This window comes from Larus michahellis, chromosome 4 (genome assembly GCF_964199755.1).
Source record: "Larus michahellis chromosome 4, bLarMic1.1, whole genome shotgun sequence".
Classification (NCBI taxonomy): Eukaryota; Metazoa; Chordata; class Aves; order Charadriiformes; family Laridae; genus Larus; species Larus michahellis.
Genome location: NC_133899.1, coordinates 7,435,346 through 7,454,053, shown reverse-complemented (window position 1 = coordinate 7,454,053; position 18,708 = coordinate 7,435,346). Strand labels below are relative to the sequence as shown.

At 39.1% G+C, this 18,708-nt stretch overlaps 2 protein-coding genes across 3 annotated transcripts; both read left to right on the top strand.

Annotated features, from left to right (window-relative positions):
- The first annotated feature begins 237 nt into the window (after positions 1-237).
- LOC141741809 (hypoxanthine-guanine phosphoribosyltransferase-like) lies at positions 238-10,157 on the top strand. Its single transcript, XM_074582876.1, has 9 exons — positions 238-381; positions 3,688-3,794; positions 4,496-4,679; positions 5,615-5,677; positions 6,218-6,235; positions 6,445-6,527; positions 7,537-7,583; positions 8,236-8,312; positions 9,273-10,157. Exons 1-9 carry the CDS (start codon positions 364-366, stop codon positions 9,318-9,320), a joined length of 645 nt encoding a protein of 214 aa, XP_074438977.1. The 5' UTR covers positions 238-363; the 3' UTR covers positions 9,321-10,157.
- Positions 10,158-10,836: 679 nt separating this feature from the next.
- Positions 10,837-14,670, top strand: NUDT7 (nudix hydrolase 7). Of its 2 annotated transcripts, XM_074582871.1 has the most exons (5): positions 10,837-10,929; positions 11,098-11,251; positions 12,302-12,460; positions 13,030-13,101; positions 13,292-13,893. In XM_074582871.1, the coding sequence occupies exons 1-5, from the start codon at positions 10,895-10,897 to the stop codon at positions 13,340-13,342; spliced, it is 471 nt and encodes a 156-aa protein (XP_074438972.1). In that variant the 5' UTR covers positions 10,837-10,894; the 3' UTR covers positions 13,343-13,893. The 2 variants fall into 2 exon arrangements, with proteins under 2 accessions (XP_074438972.1, XP_074438971.1); XM_074582870.1 differs by having other exon boundaries at positions 13,030-14,670.
- The last annotated feature ends 4,038 nt before the right edge of the window (positions 14,671-18,708 follow it).

Below are 18,708 nucleotides of genomic sequence, written 5' to 3'. Positions count from 1 at the left end.
CTGCTACAAGCAAATATCTGATTTGTGTTTCCAATTAAAAAACCACTACCCTACCTACCTAGTCCTTCACACTTTTGATTCATGAGCTTCTTTTTTGCATCTCCCTCATTCCCCATATCTTTTTCTCTGACTGGTTGCAGCAGGGCTCGTGCCTATTTTATTTCTGGTTAATCTGATCAAGTAAGAACCTGGGATTGTGATGTCAGTGCATTAGTAGACGGAAGTAATCCTTCCTGTAGGAAGGATGGCAATTTTGACCTTTTAGAAGCAGGTCGTGATCTGACTGCAAGATGAAAATAGAGCAAGACAAACTGCACTAATAATACCAACTCATACTCCGATAGCATAGTTCAAAGTAAGATTATGGCTCATGGACTGCAGGTAAGAAAGCATAATGTACTCATATTTGGTTATTTGATTGAAGGGAGCCTTAGGCATGGGGGAAGAGGTTAGCTTCAGCAAAAATAGTAGAACATTAGCAATACTGACTAATGAAAGGCCTTGTTTCTTACATTTACTCAGGAGAAATACTGGCTTTCAGAACAGAGGCATCTTAATAGACTCTTCTTTTTTTTACAAACTTACAACATTATTTATTTGACTTTAATATATTCATATTCTTTCATTCTGTGCTGATGAAACAATACTTATTTATGAATCTCTTTATTGTACAAAATTGTTGTAGTTCATTTTGGTTTTCCCCCTTAGCCTCAGAAACCTACATCAGTAAATGAACAACAGATGAGACCGAATCTAAATTAAACAACTAATTCCTCAAGTTATAAGCTCATGATTTAAAAATTTAATGACTTTGTGTGATAGTTTAGTAAATTGCTTTATTATAATGAGACGTTGCTGTATTATTTAGCATGTGCCACAATAAAAATGCTTTTATGAGCCTGTAAGGTATATGCAGCATGTTGCTATGGTGATGTCGTGCTCCAACTGATGCAATCATGAAGGTTCTGTTCATGAACCTTTCAGCAGACCTTAAAAAATGCTTCACACATAGCAACAAACAAGATATTAATGAAGCAGATATTGTTTGCACAAAATAGTCTCAATAAGCATAGTTGTTAACCAAATAAAAGGTACTAAACTGCACTGTGTGAGTAGCAATAAGCAGTAATCACTATGCACACCTGTATGCTTCAAGATTAGCTTTATTCAATAGTTACATTAACACGGACAAAGCTCATCCTTCACTTGAGCTGATCCAGTTGTGATGCTTCTCATCAAATGCAGCAGGAAGCTAAATTCATTGGCAACAGGTATGAACTTTAACTTGCTGTGCAGATGAAAGCTCAAATTATAACTGCAAAAGCAAACTGTAAGGCTGAAGTCCATTAAATATGGCAATAAGTATCATGATTGGGTAAAAAAAAACCTGCTCAAATTGCATGTAGTGTAGTAACTGCATTTAAGCTGCAGCTATGCAGAGTACAATAGAGATGGTGATCTTGCAAAAAACCCCCGAACAACCCAAAGCCCAACAACAAAATAAACAACCCACCCTACAGCACCTTTTAAACTGTTTATCATGTCAGTGACTATCCTTAAAGGTGCTTTTTCTGTACTCCAAATGAAAATGATGCTTGTATGTTCCAGTACTCTCAAATAAACAGGCTTGTAACTTTGACCAGTGCTTCTAATTATGTCCTATCCTCACTGCTTCTTGTTGACAGACTCCCATATCCTGTATGTGTATTCTGTCTGTCACCACTAGCAACCTCACACAGGCATAAATTAGCCCATTTCAAACTGGCCAACTGGGCTAATATAATAACTCAAACAGCAATAAGCAGTTCTGCACTACATAAAAGCCTGCTCATAGATGCTACTGTCTAGCCTCTTCTACAGCTGATACCAGCGTAACTGCCAGTATCTCTTCCAAGATTAATAAAGCACGAAAGAAACTTAATTTAAAAGCAATCCTTCACCTAAGCTTTCGCTTTGCTGACTTCAGCCACGAAGAAAACAGTAACTAAACCAGGCAAAATAGTACTGATGACACTCTAAACAGTGTTCAACTGCAAGGCTATTCTGTAAGTCTAACTTGGAACATCAAGGCCTAGTAATTTTGCAGAATTGAGATTTTGCAGAATACGGTTAGTTCAGCCAGGATGAGATTCTACATGCATTGGCTTGTACTGTAATTATCTGTTTTTTGAAATTCTTGTTAACACCTGTCTCTCTAGTTGTATCTTTAAAGGAAGCAGGCTATTTGTGACCAATTTAAAATAAACTGCAGTGATTGGTTATCTCATTTTTGTGGCTGCTTTGAGTTTTGCAAGTAATAACCTACTTCTGTTCCCTACAGTCCATTTTTTCCTTTCTTCCTAAGCATCTCTTCTATGCCAAAAAAGGAGAATTAAAAACAATTCATCTGTCTAAAGAGGTGCAGGTGTTAACTTGTTTGTTAGCAGTACTTTATGATATTCCTGCCTAATTCATAGCTCTGTGCTGCCTGTTAGCAAGCCACTGTATTGAGTTCTGCTGAATGCAACCGGTGTGGAGTTCACCTATTGTCCACTAATGAAGCTTTGAGCCAGCTTCGAATTTTTCTTTCAATTAGTTCTGTATATTTAACAATAATAGGACAATATTAGATGTGACAAAATCTCACTTTCAATTTGAGGTTTTTCTAAACTTATTTCTAATACTTGCATATTAGCCCTCTTATTCACAATTGTTTCTACCTCATTACATTTTTTCTTGCCCGCTCTTGTACCACCATTTCATAAATGAACCAAGACCAAAGCATCCATTATGGTCTTGAAGGGTGGTAGAATCCAAAGACACAGATCTGCTTGGGACCAAAAGGCTAGTCATAAGAGAAGCCCAAATGGAGAATATGTAACTAGACATCCAGACACCTCTGAGTGCAACAGCCTGGAGCCAGCATGTTGAAAAAAGAATTGTAATTCTAAAGACTGATGGCAAAAGGGTTAAGGCCCTGATCTGTGGGAAGTAGCTATGGCCTCTCCCACCCCATCCCCAACCAGAGGAGCAATCTGCTAGCAGGGCTGAACTGCAGCACAGCAGGTCTCTGGTTCCCACCCGTGGGCACCCTCTGCAGTTTCTCCTCTTCCCACTACCTTCTCAAAGCTTCTCCTTTGGGGTAAGTCATCTCCCCTGTCCTCTGAGACAGGCACTTACCTCTGTCAAAAGTTCAGTTGTGAATTCACACTTAGGAGACAGAGTTTTCTCTTTTGCACAATGGAAAATGATGGTCAAGGGCATGCATCATCCCAAAGTCACCTGCTTACTGGAGATCAAGCTGTAATCCCAGTCTACTTGCCTGAAATTTTAATTTTTACTTGTCTACCACACGAGCAAGCTACTGTGCTCTGCAGAAGAGGAAATGGAGAATACAAGAAGGGATTTTGTTGTTGTTTTGGGTGTTTTTAGGAGTCGATGGTGGTTGAGAATTTCTCCTGTAATTAGTGGGGCAAAGTAGTTCTCTACCCATTCACATCTCAGACAAGCACAGTAGCTCCTAAATAGTCGGACAGATTGTGAAATGTTCTATCAGAAAGTTCAAAAACTCCCATATTTTCATTTTGACACATTTTGGGGGTGTTGGGGTGGGGAAAGGAGTCTTTCTCCGCAGTATCGGAGACTGGAAGTTTTTTTTCCTGTATGGCTCTGTCTTTACTCTTGGAGCTATTTCCCTTTCACTTGCAGATAAGAGATGAAGAAAGTGGCTACAACAAAAATCTATTTTGCATTCCTAAGCATTATGAAGAAGATTTAGAAACAGTCTTCATTCCTCATGGACTCATCCTGGACAGGTACCAGGGTAAACAACAAAGACTAGTGATAGTGATGCCAACGATCCATTTCCCTCCAAATAGAAAGCCTGAGGCCCTACCCTGCATAGCCCATGAGAAACGTGGAAATGCTGCAGCTATAACACTTGTGTTCTGGACTTTAATACAAGAGGAGTTTTACGGAGAGGATTCCTCTACAACCTCAATTAAGTTTCCATGTTATCTCAAATATCTGTAAGCTTTCCTATCCTGCATTGTTTAGAGATATGGATTAAATCAAAAGTATGTTTTGAACTGAAAGAGGGTATATTTAGATTAGATATTAGGAAGAAATTCTTTACTCTGAGGGTGGTGAGACACTGGAGCAGGTTGCCCAGGGAACCTGTGGATGCCCTATCCCTGAAGGTGTTCAAGGCCAGGCTGGATGAGGCTTTGAGCAACCTGGTCTGGTGGGAGGTGTCCCTGCCTAAGGCAGGGGGGTTGGAACTAGATGATCTTTAAGGTCCCTTCCAATTCAAACCATTCTATGATTCTATGTCCAGAGGAGTAGGCATCATCTTGTAACTAACTTTCCTACGTCTTCCTGTGGTCACAATTTTCTGGTTACAAAGACCTAACAGCAATATCAGATTAACCTCGGCATTGCTTAATATATGGACAAACAAATATGATTTACAAAATACTTTACAGGATTTGTTGTGTTGGTTTTTTTTTCCTTCCAGGACAGAACGTTTGGCTAGAGATATCATGCAAGATATAGGAAGCCACCACATTGTTGCACTTTGTGTTCTTAAAGGAGGCTATAAATTCTTTGCTGATTTGCTGGACCATATAAAAGCACTAAACCAAAATGGTGATAAATCTGTGCCTATTACTGTGGATTTTGTTAGAATAAAAAGCTACTGCGTAAGTAATTTTGTTTTCTTTGGAAAATTGACTGTCTCCATAGATTGAAATCGAATACTGGTAGTTTACATGAAAACCCCACCAAAATTGAGTTTATGCATATAACCTCTTCAAAGAGGGTTGGACTAGATGATCTCCAGAGGTCCCTTCCAACCCCTACCATTCTGTGATTCTGTGAAAGCAACTCAATTGACTACATATTGAAAAGCAACTGATTTACTGATCCACCCCAAAGATCAGATGGATATTGTATATTCACTGGAATGAACATATAGCAAAACACTTAACATGACAAAGCCAGGGTGAGGTGTCCAACATCCTCCTCTCCAGCCCAAAGCTTCCATACAAGTTCTACTCTGTCTTTACCATGGCACCCTTTGGTGGGAGGGAGTATGGAGAGGAGCTTAGCATCAGACACTTGCTTATTGTCTCTCTCTGCATTATTTTTCATTCCTATAGATAATATTGGTGAGACACGTTTTCATGCCTGAACCAAATGTAGCTGGCCTGAGCTAACTACTGCAAAGCAACAACTTAGGCTATTTTTTTTTCTGTTTTATCTTCTCCCCTGCTTGAAGGTTAGAGCTCTGTGCACTAACCAAAATTTACCCCATGCTAAATACAACAGTTTACAACATCCTATAAATTTTTCATGGAATTCTAAAACAAATGTGTGGTAACAAAAATAGCTGGAAGCAAAGGTGTCTGTTCCATGAATATGGATGTACTCTTGTTCTGTGCAAACATCTGTCTACACAGATACTTCACTCTCTGCTCTTGCTCTCAGCTGCTTAAAAGCTGTTTTACTGAAGGAGTGCTGTGTAAAGTTGCAAGTTGATAGGCAAAAAGCAAGAGCAGCCCACCATTCATACACATACAAGATAACACTTTTGAGCATGTTTTATGTGACTTCCCTCTCTTCTTTCTCCTTCTAGAATGGTTCACCTACAGAAAAAATCAGTATTGTTGGCGAGGAACTGTCTACACTAAATGGGAAGGTATGAAATAGCATTTTCAGCTTTTCAAGGGGAAAGAACAGTTCTTACCTGTATCTTCCAGGAAGTCCATCTTTATTAAGACTTTGATACTACATTTTGAATATTAAGATTTTTGATTTTACAGCCACTTAACACTGGTTTAAAATGCCATGCTTTGAAACAGTGAGTAATTCCCACTGATCTCAATGAAAACTTAACGCAATCAGTACTGATCCTATTCCACATTTTTATCCCACTGCCCCCAGAAATGAACCATCTTAAACTGACTCACACAGTATGGTTCTAGAATGCTATTGCTATACATAGAATAACATATAAAACATGACATAGGTTGCTTTCTCACAATATTTTATGTTTCCATAAATACTTACAGAAAGACTTCACAAAGCACTAAAATAATCTAAGTAGTTAAGTGACAAGCTCCTTTGAAAATCAACTTGTAACTGAAATTTGGAGCGCAAACCTTTCCAGTTTATAATTCAGTGAATGTTGCCATGTAAATATTTTCTTTTCTTTCTCTCCCTACATGATCTTTTCCAGAATGTGTTAGTTGTAGAGGTAAGTAAAGATTGGAGTGTGGGGGGAGGGAACGACATGGACTTATTTTCTCCCCATTTTGCAAATTAATACCTATTGCATACAAAACCAGCTATTAATTATGTCACTGGGCTCCCACGATTGCTGACTGGGTTTTATGCTTTAAATTAGTTCACTGACAAACTGTTTTTTCTTTCAGACTCAGAGGATAATTTATTTATCTCTTTCAGGACGTTATTGAGACTGGTAGAACAATGAAAGCGCTACTTTCGAAACTAAAAGACAACGATCCAAAGATGGTAAAAGTTGTGAGGTACAGTGATACAGCCACTTACTAATGTATTGTAACGAGAAGATAAAGCAAAATCATTTAGGTGATGCTGGTCACTGTATGCTGGTGGGTATTTGTTTTTTGTTTGGTTTGAAGTCTGGGGCAAGAAGGAAAAGCAGGAAGCAATCCTTATCCAGCTGGTGAAAAAATATGTATTAATTAAACTGGCAAATGTACATATGCCCTACCACCTTCATTGTTAAAATGAATAGAAAAGGTTTCCTGGATCTTTTTGTGTAATCCATAAACTCTGATGGATTCCCTGATTCTTACCTCCATAGGTTTGAAGGAAATTCAGCTTTTTCCGTAGGTTTACCGACACACCTTCTCAGTTGCCCCAATACTATAAGGACAACACTCGGAATTTTTCTTAATATCCTCAATAATACAGGTTTTCAGGTCATACAGATTTCTAGAATCTAAGAGTTTGTCAGCCCTTGCAAGATGACTTCTTGATCTGCTTTTAGATGATCTCTAAAAGGAATTTTTTTGGAATATCCCTGTCTCTGTCAAGTAAACACGATGCTTTGAAAAAACACTTTTTGTTTTATGTATCAGTTATGCTCCTCGTATGAACCTCCTGTTCAGGAGGTTCTCAGTTTCTTCAGAAGTGCACAGGAAAAACAGGAATGGATATGACTTTGTGGAAGAAATCGTGGTGACACTGCACAGCTTGTCCTCTTCTTACCTGTCTGTGCTATTCTAGTTTGCTGATACTTTGCTACATGAAAAGACAGTGATTTGGGATATAGAATTGAAGAGAAGTAAGTGTAAAACAATAGAGTCATTTGGGCCTTCAGAATGATCCTAGATTACAGCCTTCACTTCTTCCTCAGTTATAAGGCTGAACACTACTTCTTTCTGTTACAATAATCTCATTGTTTAACTGCATGATTGTAGAAGCTTATGGGAAGGGGTGTGAGAAGTGAAGTATACAGCTTAAAGCAAGATATGTTTTTAAAAACACAACCTTCTCTGCTCTGCCTTACAGTCTGCTTGTTAAAAGGACACATCGAAGTCCAGGTTACAGACCAGACTGTAAGTATTGTGTTTTTCTGAATGTACTGAACACGATTTCATAATTTCACTTCATGCAGTAAGTCTGAAAACTGGCATATAAGTTTCAGGAAGGCCAAGAGAAATGGGGAGAAACTACATAAAAACTTGTAAACTGATAACTGCTGAAACCTCACAACCACCACCTTTTTTTTCCCCCTGGTTGGTCTGAGTGCAGGTTTGGTTACTTGTTACCAGATAACAGAATCAAACCTTAACATTGTATTGTTTGGCTTTGACCCTAAAAGGCATTTGTTTTGACTCTGCATTAAACTTGCCTTGTTTTCACACTGGAAATGCAGTGCATCTACTTTTACACAAGTAAAATCTCACTCCTTGTCTCCCTCTCTCACAACTACCTCATAAGTAGGTTTTAAATAATTATTTTGTTCTTAAAATACATTCTCTTAACACTTTGATTGTATTACCAACTGATAGGGATGGTATAGATTCTAACCTTTGTCATCGATTTACAGCTCTGATTCTTAAAGAAGCATGCTAAGTACTTTGAAAGCAAGACAATGTATTTGTTAGGTATTACCCTTAAATAGCTGAAGCATGTGTTGAATACAAACTGTGTACTTAAAAGCTATTTACACCATCCAAGAATAAAAAGACTTGTCTTTTGTTACAGATATAGGCTTTGAAGTTCCAGATAAATTTGTGGTTGGATATGCTCTTGATTATAATGAATACTTCAGAGATTTAAATGTAAGTACATACATCTGTGCCTCAATTGTTACATATATGACTGTTACCACAGGTAACCAGCAATAAAATTAGCTTATACTAGGAGCTCCTCAACAATTAATAAAACTTCAAATTTGACTAGAAACTTCCATTAAAAGGGCCATTATTCCAGTATTAATGGAAGGCCACTTTCATTATTAATATGCCAAGCTGTTAATTCAATGTAAATGCAGAAAACTTGTTTACGCCTTACCTTTTTATGAATCTACTCCACAAGTCTCGTGGCCCAGCCATGCTGTACGATATTCTGAATCCTCCAGGATGGTTGGCAGCATAAAATTTGCTGGCCCCATCTGAAAAGAAAGTAACTTGTAATTTGGTTTTTATTTGACATTTGTCTGTCTTGGTGAAATCCTGTGTTGCTGCTTTCTAGACAGTTCTTTAAGATGGCTGTGTGTGGCCTGTATGTCAAGATTTTTCCCACACTCTATAACATGTCCATTAAGATCTTCTTTTCCTTTGTTCCTTTACAGTCTCTTTAGGCTGCACTGACTAGTAGACTTGGAAAGAGTATAATTGATAGAAAGAGATCTTTTTTTCCCTCCTAAGTTTTCAAAAGTACTTTCTTAAATCTGGTTAAGTGGAAAAGTTTTTCACTTGAAAGTCTTATTAAAAAGACAAACCAGTTCTGTTGAAGACACATACTGGATCTATGCTATTGCAAAGCAATATAAAGAAGGATACAGCCATTGAACAAACCCGACCTCTTCAGAATATACAAAAGTATAAATTACAGATGAGCTTGGAAGCAATCTTAACATCTCAACTTTACTGCAAGTAGTAAACTTGCAACCAAACTCACAAAGATTACTATTCTGGTGTGCCTTCCTTACAATGCTAGGAATATGACTGAAAATCACTCTTGCATTTTCTCTGAAGGGAAAGATGGACTAAAGTTGTATTTTTTTATTTCATTTTTAGCACATCTGCATTCTGAAAGAGAAAGCCAAAGAGAAATATAGGATCTGATCGCACCAGTTTTCTGGAACAATAGTTCAGTGGCATGTACAGCTGTGCGGATAAATAATAAGCAGTAATCTACTAATTGTGCTCTTTTCACAGAAACTACAACATTTTCTAAAGCTAGTATTCTATATAATTTTTCCTAGAATGATTATGTAAAATAGCTTAAAGGTGAACAAGTTCTGTCCAAGTTTCAGTGAAACCTGAACAGAACACTGGCCATAAAATTGATATTATATTCTGCTGCAATCACCAGGGACGCAGCCAGGACACAGACATGTGTACGTAATTATGCTTGTGTTTTAATTTACTATATGAAGTAACACATTATACATAACGTATATAAACTGCACTTTTACATGTGAGCTTCTGTGTGTAAATATATATACGTGTACTTTAAGTAACAAATAGGCTGAATAAGCTTTCAAGGACTTGAGGTTAAGTAAACTGTACAAAGCACATACCACATGGAAAAGACATTCAGTTCTTTAGCTTAATGCAATGAAAAAAAAGTAAATATTAAGGTAACTATACCGAGATTAGTTCTTATACATTCCATGTAACCTGAGGGATGGTATCTTGGTTTTTTGAGGAATCGCGTGCTGATTGTACCATTGTGGGGTCACTTTAACTGCAGGTAACACTGATTACTAGCTGTTAAAACTGGATGAAAAACCATCATAGCAGGAAATTACTTCTGCTACTTGTATGGCCCAAACGAGAACTGGAAGCTAAATTTTACTGCCCAGAAACAGCATGAAGCTTGAGTGGCACCTCACTGCTTCCTACCTGTACTAAATGATTAAACTAAGCTCCAAGACCTTGGGCTTTTTTTCCCCATTGTGAATTAACGAGTACTGAGCTCGGCGTCGGTGTTCAAGAGGGTGCGTTGATGCCCTTTAGCTCTTAAGAGCCCTGGGCCGCAGGTGACCAGGCTGTGGCACGGCTGCAATGCTGCTCTGCAGAGCCCCCGAGAAGCGGATGAGAGGAGGAATGCTAGTGCCTGTACAAACGGGCCCCTTACCTACAGCAACAGGAGCCGCTCGCACTGGAGCCGCTCGCACTGGAGCCGCTCGCACTGGAGCCGCTCGCACTGGAGCCGCTCGCACTGGAGCCGCTCGCACTGGAGCCGCTCGCACTGGAGCCGCTCGCACTGGAGCCGCCGCCCTCGCCCCTCTGAGGGCGGGCCCCGGAGGCCGCTCGGCAGGGCGCCGTACCAAATCGCCAGGCAGGCGTCTGCTTTTCACAGCTGGAAAGAAAACCGCTGGCGGCTACCACCACCTTTCTCCCGGAAACTGCAGCCTGGGAAACCTGGCTACAACCCCTCGCTGCCCCCGGGCTGAGAGGCCGACCGGCCCAGATCGGCCCGGCCCCTCAGCGCCGGTCTGAGGGCGGGAACGCCACGCGCAGGCGCCCCGCGCAGCACCCCCCCCCCCCCCCCCCCGCGTGGCCTGCCCGCCGCCAATCAGAAGGCGTAGCCCGCGATCTCGCGTGTTGATTGGAGGAACCGGCCGTCGGTCGGGAGGGAGGTGAGAGTCCGCTCTTGAGTAGCTGGGTGGGTGAGTGGGTAGGCGCCAAAGATGGCGGCTGCGGAGCAGGAGGATGAGCTGGAAAGGTACCGGTCGTCCCTGGCCCTTCCTCTGCTGACACGGGGCGGTGTGTCAGCGGCTGCCGGCACCCGATCGGGTCATCTCTGTGGTAAAACACCTCCCCCGCTGCTTGCGGGGGGCCGCTGTGCGGCCGCGGGGTGGGTGTCACAGCGCTCCTCTCTGTTTGCTTCTAGAAAGAGCGTGAAAGAGAAATTGCGGCCGCGCTTGAGGGCGTTCGATGTCGGAGACAAGTTCTCCCGCCTGCCGCTGGCCAAAGCTTCCGTTCTGTTGCCACTGCTGGTGCGGGAGGGCAGGCTGCACCTGCTGCTCACCGTCCGGGCCATGCAGGTGGGTGCCCGGCCCGGCCCGGCCCGCCCCGGGGGGACGCCAGGGATCCCTCGGCGGGGCAGGCTGAGGGGAGATAAATCGTGGCCGTGTGTTAGCACAAGTCCCATCCACGTGTTCCAGGGCCTGCTTCTCAAACCTTGGTCCGGGTGGCATGGCCACGGTTACAAGCAGATACTTTTATACACCGATGATTCACAAATTTACATGCCACAAAAATGCTGGATACCCAGAAACCTGTGACAGTAAAAGATGGTTTCCAGATCAGAAAAGGAAATTTTGGTTGTTTACTATGAATTCAATAAGAAAACTGGCAATGCAGTGCAGCTTTTATTAATGTGGCTTTTACATTTACTATTCTCTCCCTTTCATATGTGAAAGGAAAGGCAACAACTAAAGTCCCCCAGAACTCTTCTGCCAGCATTCTGTTTTCTTTTGCAATTCTTGTTTTCCGCCCCCCCCCCCCCCCCAATCCCAAACAACTGCCTGTATACAGAGGTTATTTACTTGTCTGTTTTTCAGTTGCTAAAAATGCAAGGCTTTTTGGGTCTGTCTTAGAAATATTAAGACCCTAATAATTAGCTGATAAACTGATTCTAAACAAACTTTTTCCTGATCTTTGATGCACAAGCCTATTACGATAATGTACTTAAATGTACATTATTTGAATGTGTATTTTAGAAGTTCTTGCCCTTACCCAGAGTATTTTACTATTCAAGTTGTCTGTCTAGATTCATCTGTCAGTCTCTTATGCAAGCAAGATGATGAAATTTTGAAGTACTGAAGTAGAATGTACAATATGAATTACACAATATAAGTGATATGTGTATTTCTGACAGTGAGGGTTTATGGATTAGTTGGGTATAGGCCCGTCTTTTTCTTGTGTAGCTCTTTATAAGCTACATTTCTTCTGATCTGCAGAAACCCCTTAACCATCATTTCCAGCTTCTTTGACTGGAAAGATAAAGTTATTCTGCAAAATGAACAAGTGTCTGTGGATACAAGAGGAAATGTAGAACTTGTTATATTTAACAGTACTCCTTTAAATTCTAGCTGAGAAGATCACCAGGGGAAGTGTGTTTTCCAGGAGGTAAAAGTGAACCAACTGATAAAGATGAAATTGATACTGCTCTCCGAGAAGCTAAAGAAGAAGTGGGGCTCCAGCCAGAGAAAGTGGAGGTCATCTGTAGGCTTGTGCCTGGAATTGATAAAGTAAGCAATAAACTGAGTAAATCAGCTTATCATTAGAAAATAACCTTGGGTTGTTTTCTTTTGTAAGGTTGATAATAACCTTTTCAAACCTGTAACTGTAAATAACCACTGCTGCTTAAATTGCACAGCCTGTGTTGCCAGCAGAGTGAAGGGAAGAGTTTCTTGCTCTGTGTTTGGCATTTGTGAGAATGCTTTTTGTGTGCCATATCTAGTTATGGGCACACTGGAGTACCAGAAAGACAGTGGTGAACTGGCAAGAGCCTGACAGACAGACATGAAAATAGTAAGGGGGGGGCTGGAGCACATGGGTTATGAGGAGAGGCTGAGAGAAGTGGTTTTGCTCAGCCCGAAGAACAGAAAGCTAGCTAGATCTAGTTGCTCTCTTCAGGTGCCTCCGGCATGGTTATAGAGAAGGTGATACCAGACTCTTCTTAAGACAATGGACACAAGCAGCAACAAATTAAATTTTGAAATAAAATTTTAAAATAAAGAACATTCGTTCACGTGGTACAAACTTAGTGTTTGGGTTTGGTTTTTTTGGTTTTTCTTGTATTTTTTTTTCCTTTTAGATGAATCACTTGGTTACGCCAGTTGTAGGATTTATAGAGGATACATTCCAGGCCACTCCTAATCCAGATGAAGTGAGCGATGTTTTTCTCGTGCCATTGGAATACTTTATCAAGCCCTTAAATTATAAGAGGTTGCCTTATAAAACCTCATCTGGTTACTTAAGTTGGATGCACTGCTTTATATATGATGACCAGGAACGTAAAACGTCATTCAAGATATGGGGACTAACTGCACACTTTGCTGTATTTCTTGCTCTTATAGTTTTTGGAAAGAGACCTACATTTGAAGTTGGTTATGATCTTGACAACTTAATTTCATCTGCTGAGAATAACTTCATGAACTTATATGCATCCTTATATGAAAGAAAGAAGAGTAATTTATGACAAACTGGTCTAGCAATTAATTTATATTGAAGTAGAAAAAAGGATTTTGTTTATTCCCTTTTTACCTATTTGATTGAATGTCACACTTGAATTTCTTCTGAATTGTGAAGCTATTAAAATTTATTTTTCTGTAATCTTTTTAGGTTGACAAGCCCTAACTAGATTCCTATAACTTCTAATTTGTTTTACAGTTGCAAAAAGCATATGGTATTTTTAAATATACAGATTTGGAAGATCTGTTTCAGTTTCTGCCTTTATTTTGTATGATCTAAGATGCTTTCTGTGGTTTGCCTTCTGTACAATGAGATAATACTATTTTATCTAATTTTTGTCTGTTTGAATTAGAATATGAAAACTTTTGGGGATCTGTCTCTTACTGTGTGGTATCTTACATATGGATAACATAATGCGTAGTCTTGTGTGGTATCTTTAAGCACTTAGGAAATGCATAATAAAATATAAAACATGGTGAGTGCTTTCACAATCTTGTTTTCTTTTGGTTGGGCTTGTGGAGGGAAGAGGGAGGTATGACTATATGACCACCTAAAGAAGGAATCAGATACATGATATTCTGATAAATATCTTAATTTTTTCTTAAGCTTTCCTGGACAATCCGTTGTAGTCCTTTAGCCATGCTTTACAAACTTTGTCTAACTTAACAGATATGAGTTGTATCAAGGAACACACACTTCTTGTCCTGTACATAGCAGAATGCTGAATACCTCGTTTCCTTAGTTACTTTCTGCACTCCTGAAAACCGCATTGCTGTGTCTTCCCAAGGTATCTTGAGACTTAATGATCAGATTCCTTCAGGGTTTTTTTTTTTTGTCAGACACATTTTCTGTACATCTTTTGTCATTTGTGTTGCTTTCCAGAATCTTCAGTGAACCTTCCTCCCCCATTTTTCCCCCCATCAAATATGTGATAATTAAACCTGGTCATAGTATTCTAGTTACCCATATATTTGGATTGAATAGGACAGGATTACTTCACAGCTCCTTTTTATATATTCCATTGCAATTGCTGTTTGTGAAGTAGCATGGTAATATTGGCTCATATTACACTTCTTCCACTAAAGTTGCCTCCTCCTTTTTCTGAAAAAGCTGTCAGTGTTCCTATATTTGTATATATTTGTTCCTATATTTGTATTTATTGCATTCTGTATTTGAACAGTGGATTACTCCTACCGAATGTAGCACTTTGCCTTTGTCCTTGTTGAATTACATCCTCGTTATTTCAAAACAAATTGTAATGATCCACTACTGTGTTTTTCCGGCACTTCCATTTTGCTGTTATCCTCAAGTTTAATGAGTATATTTTCTGTTCCATTTACAACTTAGAGCAAGCACACTCAGAACAGGCCTCTGCAGAATCCCAATTGGTAATTGCCACTTTGACAATGAACTGCTAACTACTGTGTGTGGTTTTCTCACCAGCTGTTTAACATACTAATATTAGTTTCATGTAGACCAACCCTTCTTAGGTTGTGCACAGGAACATTAGGCAGGGCTATATCCAAAACTTGAGGATTTATAGTTCTCCCTGAACACCAAGCCTCTTAACTGGCCCCACAGAGGAAGTAAACACATTTGTCAAAAACAGTTCCTAGGAAAAAGACAACAGTTGCTACCTATGTCCTTGTTAATTAAAGTACTTACATAAAGGTTGTTTGTTCTGATATCTTCCCAGGAATTGGAACAATCTGTATGAGTTCTCCAGCTCTTCCCAGCCTGTGTTAGGGAAGACGATAAAGTTACGTAAGTTTCAAAGAGAATGGCTAATAATGTTGAGATTGGTTCTTAAGAGAATGGCTGTCGCATTGGGATGTTTCAAAAGATTTGTCCAGCTTGAACATTTTCGCCTATCTAAATACTATCAAACTGTTCATATTCCTACATTAGCTATTTTGGCGCCTGTGGTAATTATATTTGATATCAGTTCACTTTTTAAGTCAAAAGAAATAAAGACTTTTTTGGCTAGGATGAAATCCTTGGAGAAGTAGTAGCCACATTTATGAAGAACAGCTTTATTTTTCATTATTAAACACTTGTGAAATTGTTAAAACATTTTTAAAAGCTTAACTTTAAACTCTTCATCATATTATTCATATCCTCAGTGGTTTCTCTCAATGCTAATGTATGCAGGAAAAGTAACTAATTAAAATAAGAACATTGTTAATTAAAATAGAGCAAAGCAATTAGACCTTTGATTAGTAAACAAAACAGGTACCAAGAGACATAATTACTAACTTACCATCCTCCTCTGTTCCCAGCAGACTTTTCTCTTCCTCATCTCTCAACCAGATCTGGCACAGAAATTGTACAAATTGTACAAATTCAAAACTGAGTTTGTTTTTCTTTTTTTTTTTTAAACAGTATTGTATTATTGTGGGGAACTGTAAGGATTGCAACAACAGTTACAGCTGTTCCTCCTTTTAGCAAATCTTGCTGATTTTTGAATCAAATCAACCATTTGAATTAGTTGAAAAACAAAACTTAGGGAGTTTCGTAAATGAAAAATCCTGGAGTTATTTGGGAAAAAACCACAGATTATGCATCCTACATAATTTTTCTGACGTTAGTTTTGAAGTTTGGGAAGTACTTAACTCAGAAGACTCATTCGTTATTTAGATATCCATCTGGGATCCGAGTGCCCAAAGAACTCCCTTGAGCACAAGAAGAATAGAAGGAAATTTAAGTGCTTGTTACTAAAACTGCAATTCTGCAAGTCCCACATTTACTAATGGGAAATTGTTTTCTTGGGCAGTCTTCGGATAAAATTCTTGAGGCAGAAACCAGAACGTGACTCCCCTCAACCTGGGCAGCCCTCCTAACCGATCCATGCTACGTTCATAGTCTCTTTTCCACCTTCAAAAAGTAAAGAGTGGGGAGTGCCCCAAGCAGAGTATCATAAAGTCTGGCAATACAGGCATTTTTTGGGATACTACTTCTGAAGCATGAGAGAACTGAAAGTGCATAACCCTCACTCCTCCTGGGTAAGTGCCCTGTGCAATTATAGCGTAGTAAAGGGAAGCTGCAGCAGCTCTGCGCCTCATGTTTTTGAAGGAGAGTGGGACTGTGCCTTGTTTGTGTGAGAATACACTCATGAAAAGGTGGATCCTCTGGGGAGATGAAACTGTGTAAACTTAGAAGAGAAAAGATTTAGCAAAGGTGCTGTCCGGAGAATTTCCTATTGGAAAATGCTGTATTCTGCCTGTAAACTAGTTTGTGGCTTAGGACAATTAGCTCTCCCCTGTATTGTACGCAAAAGTTTAAGCATCTAAAAAAGGCCCTGTTTTATGTTCAGTGGGCCAGGTGCTTTGCAGTCTGACACTACAGCGTTACAGTGCCTCAGTTCCTCTTCAGATCTGTCTTTAAAGTCATGCATCAAGACCTGAGTGTCCCAGTATTCTGTGTTACTGGTCCTGTGTTACACCTGAATATTATTACAATAGATTTGTATCTACTTTTCTTTTGAATGTGGTGATTTTAAAGGACTCCTTTACTTTGAATTATTGATTGCAAATGCGTTTATGCCTTTTTTGGTTTAAGAATAGTATATTTAATATAGCTTGCAATCTGAAAAGGTGTTTTATACATATATATTTGCACTCTGCACTTTTTCTTACAAATAAATCACCAAGGCCGTTGCTCAGTTGAAAAAAGGTATTAAAAATATATTCCAGATTACATTCTCTCTCTAGCTATGGGATAAGTAATGCTAGCATGACAGTAAAATGAGTGCAAAGGCTTGGATCAGGACAAGAAAATTACTGATATGATATAAAATTAACTAAAAATAAGCGGCATACAGTTTAATGTGAGTCGTTAGTCATTCTTTTAGTTAATGTGCAGTGATTCAGCATTTAACATTTCTATATTTTTGAGTCCTTGAATAATCAGGCTTTTGGTATTTAATGTTTATATGAACATTTAACATTTATGTAGATTTGATGTGTAAATTGGTATTTAACAATTATAACCATACCAAAAAAAAGCAAAAACCAAACTCAAAAATTACTTTAAAAAGGATATATACTAGTTTACAGCACTTCTGTGTGGGGAAAAAACATAAAATGTTCATTTCATTTCGAGAAGTTCAGTGTGTGCCACTCGATTAAAATGTATGTCACTTGCACAGCTAGAGTTCATGCAGGGTTAAGGCAGTTATAGTTAGCTGAGAATGTAAATATTCAAGAAAAGGAGATTACTTATATTCAGCCTATGCCTAAATCATATATATAAAACAGAAGATCTGGAGGTGTTTTTGTCTTTCAAGAAAAACCTCATGTGAGTGCTTACATGTCAATATGTATGTGATGTACCTACAGTGATTCTTTTTTTTAGTAGGTTGCCATAGCAATGCAGTTTTCACAACAGTACATGTTAAACCATCTCCAGTTAAAAAAAAATAATAAAAAGTTATAGTAAAAAGGGTCATTAGGTAATCCCTCCATCCCTCTAACCTTATCTCTTCCCAAAATGTAATCTAAGAAATGAGGAAGACAGAAAGAGGAATCACACTTGTTTCTGATTCCTTGCAGAAGCTATAATTCTGGCGCCACAATGCTCACTTAGTGTATGGGATTCTGAGTTTCAACATAAATTTCTTTATGCTTTATGATGTTAATTAAATTTACTGTACTGTATGGTTACCTGTTACTTAGTACTGCAGATTTAGGGTAGGTTTTGTTTGCTTTTCAAAATGAAAAGTACGTGTGCTAGGAAGAAAAACATCCAAGTAATAATGAAACACTAACGAAGAATAATCATCCTGTTTGTCAGAATGTGCTGCAGGGGAAAGACTGTTCACCGGCTAGAAACAGATTCATTATTTGGGGCACATTTACCTCTTCTCATCCTGAATTCCGTAATCCTTTACACTGTCCAGTCATGACCATTTATCGACCTACATCTGTCTCGATCTCCACTCTATTAAAAACTACATTTGGACATATATTGTATTTAAGATATACTCCTACAATTCATCCTGCAGCTGCTACAGTGCTTGACCGCCAGCACAGCTGCTTTAAAACATTTGCATAGCTGTTCTTAATGAAGTGCTGGCATCCCCTTTTATGCCTATAGTAAAATCCAGAACTACTGGCAACAAACAGGAACTGTTCTTCAGAGGAAAGCTAAATTTGTCTTTGAGCCCTGTGGTAGATCGTAATGCTCCTCCAGAGCCTGGGTAAGAGTCAGATATCCAGGTGTTGAAATGAATATGAATAATTCCAGGCAAAGAGCTCTATATTATGTTTGAAGCATTAAGAACATAGTGATCTAAATCTGTATT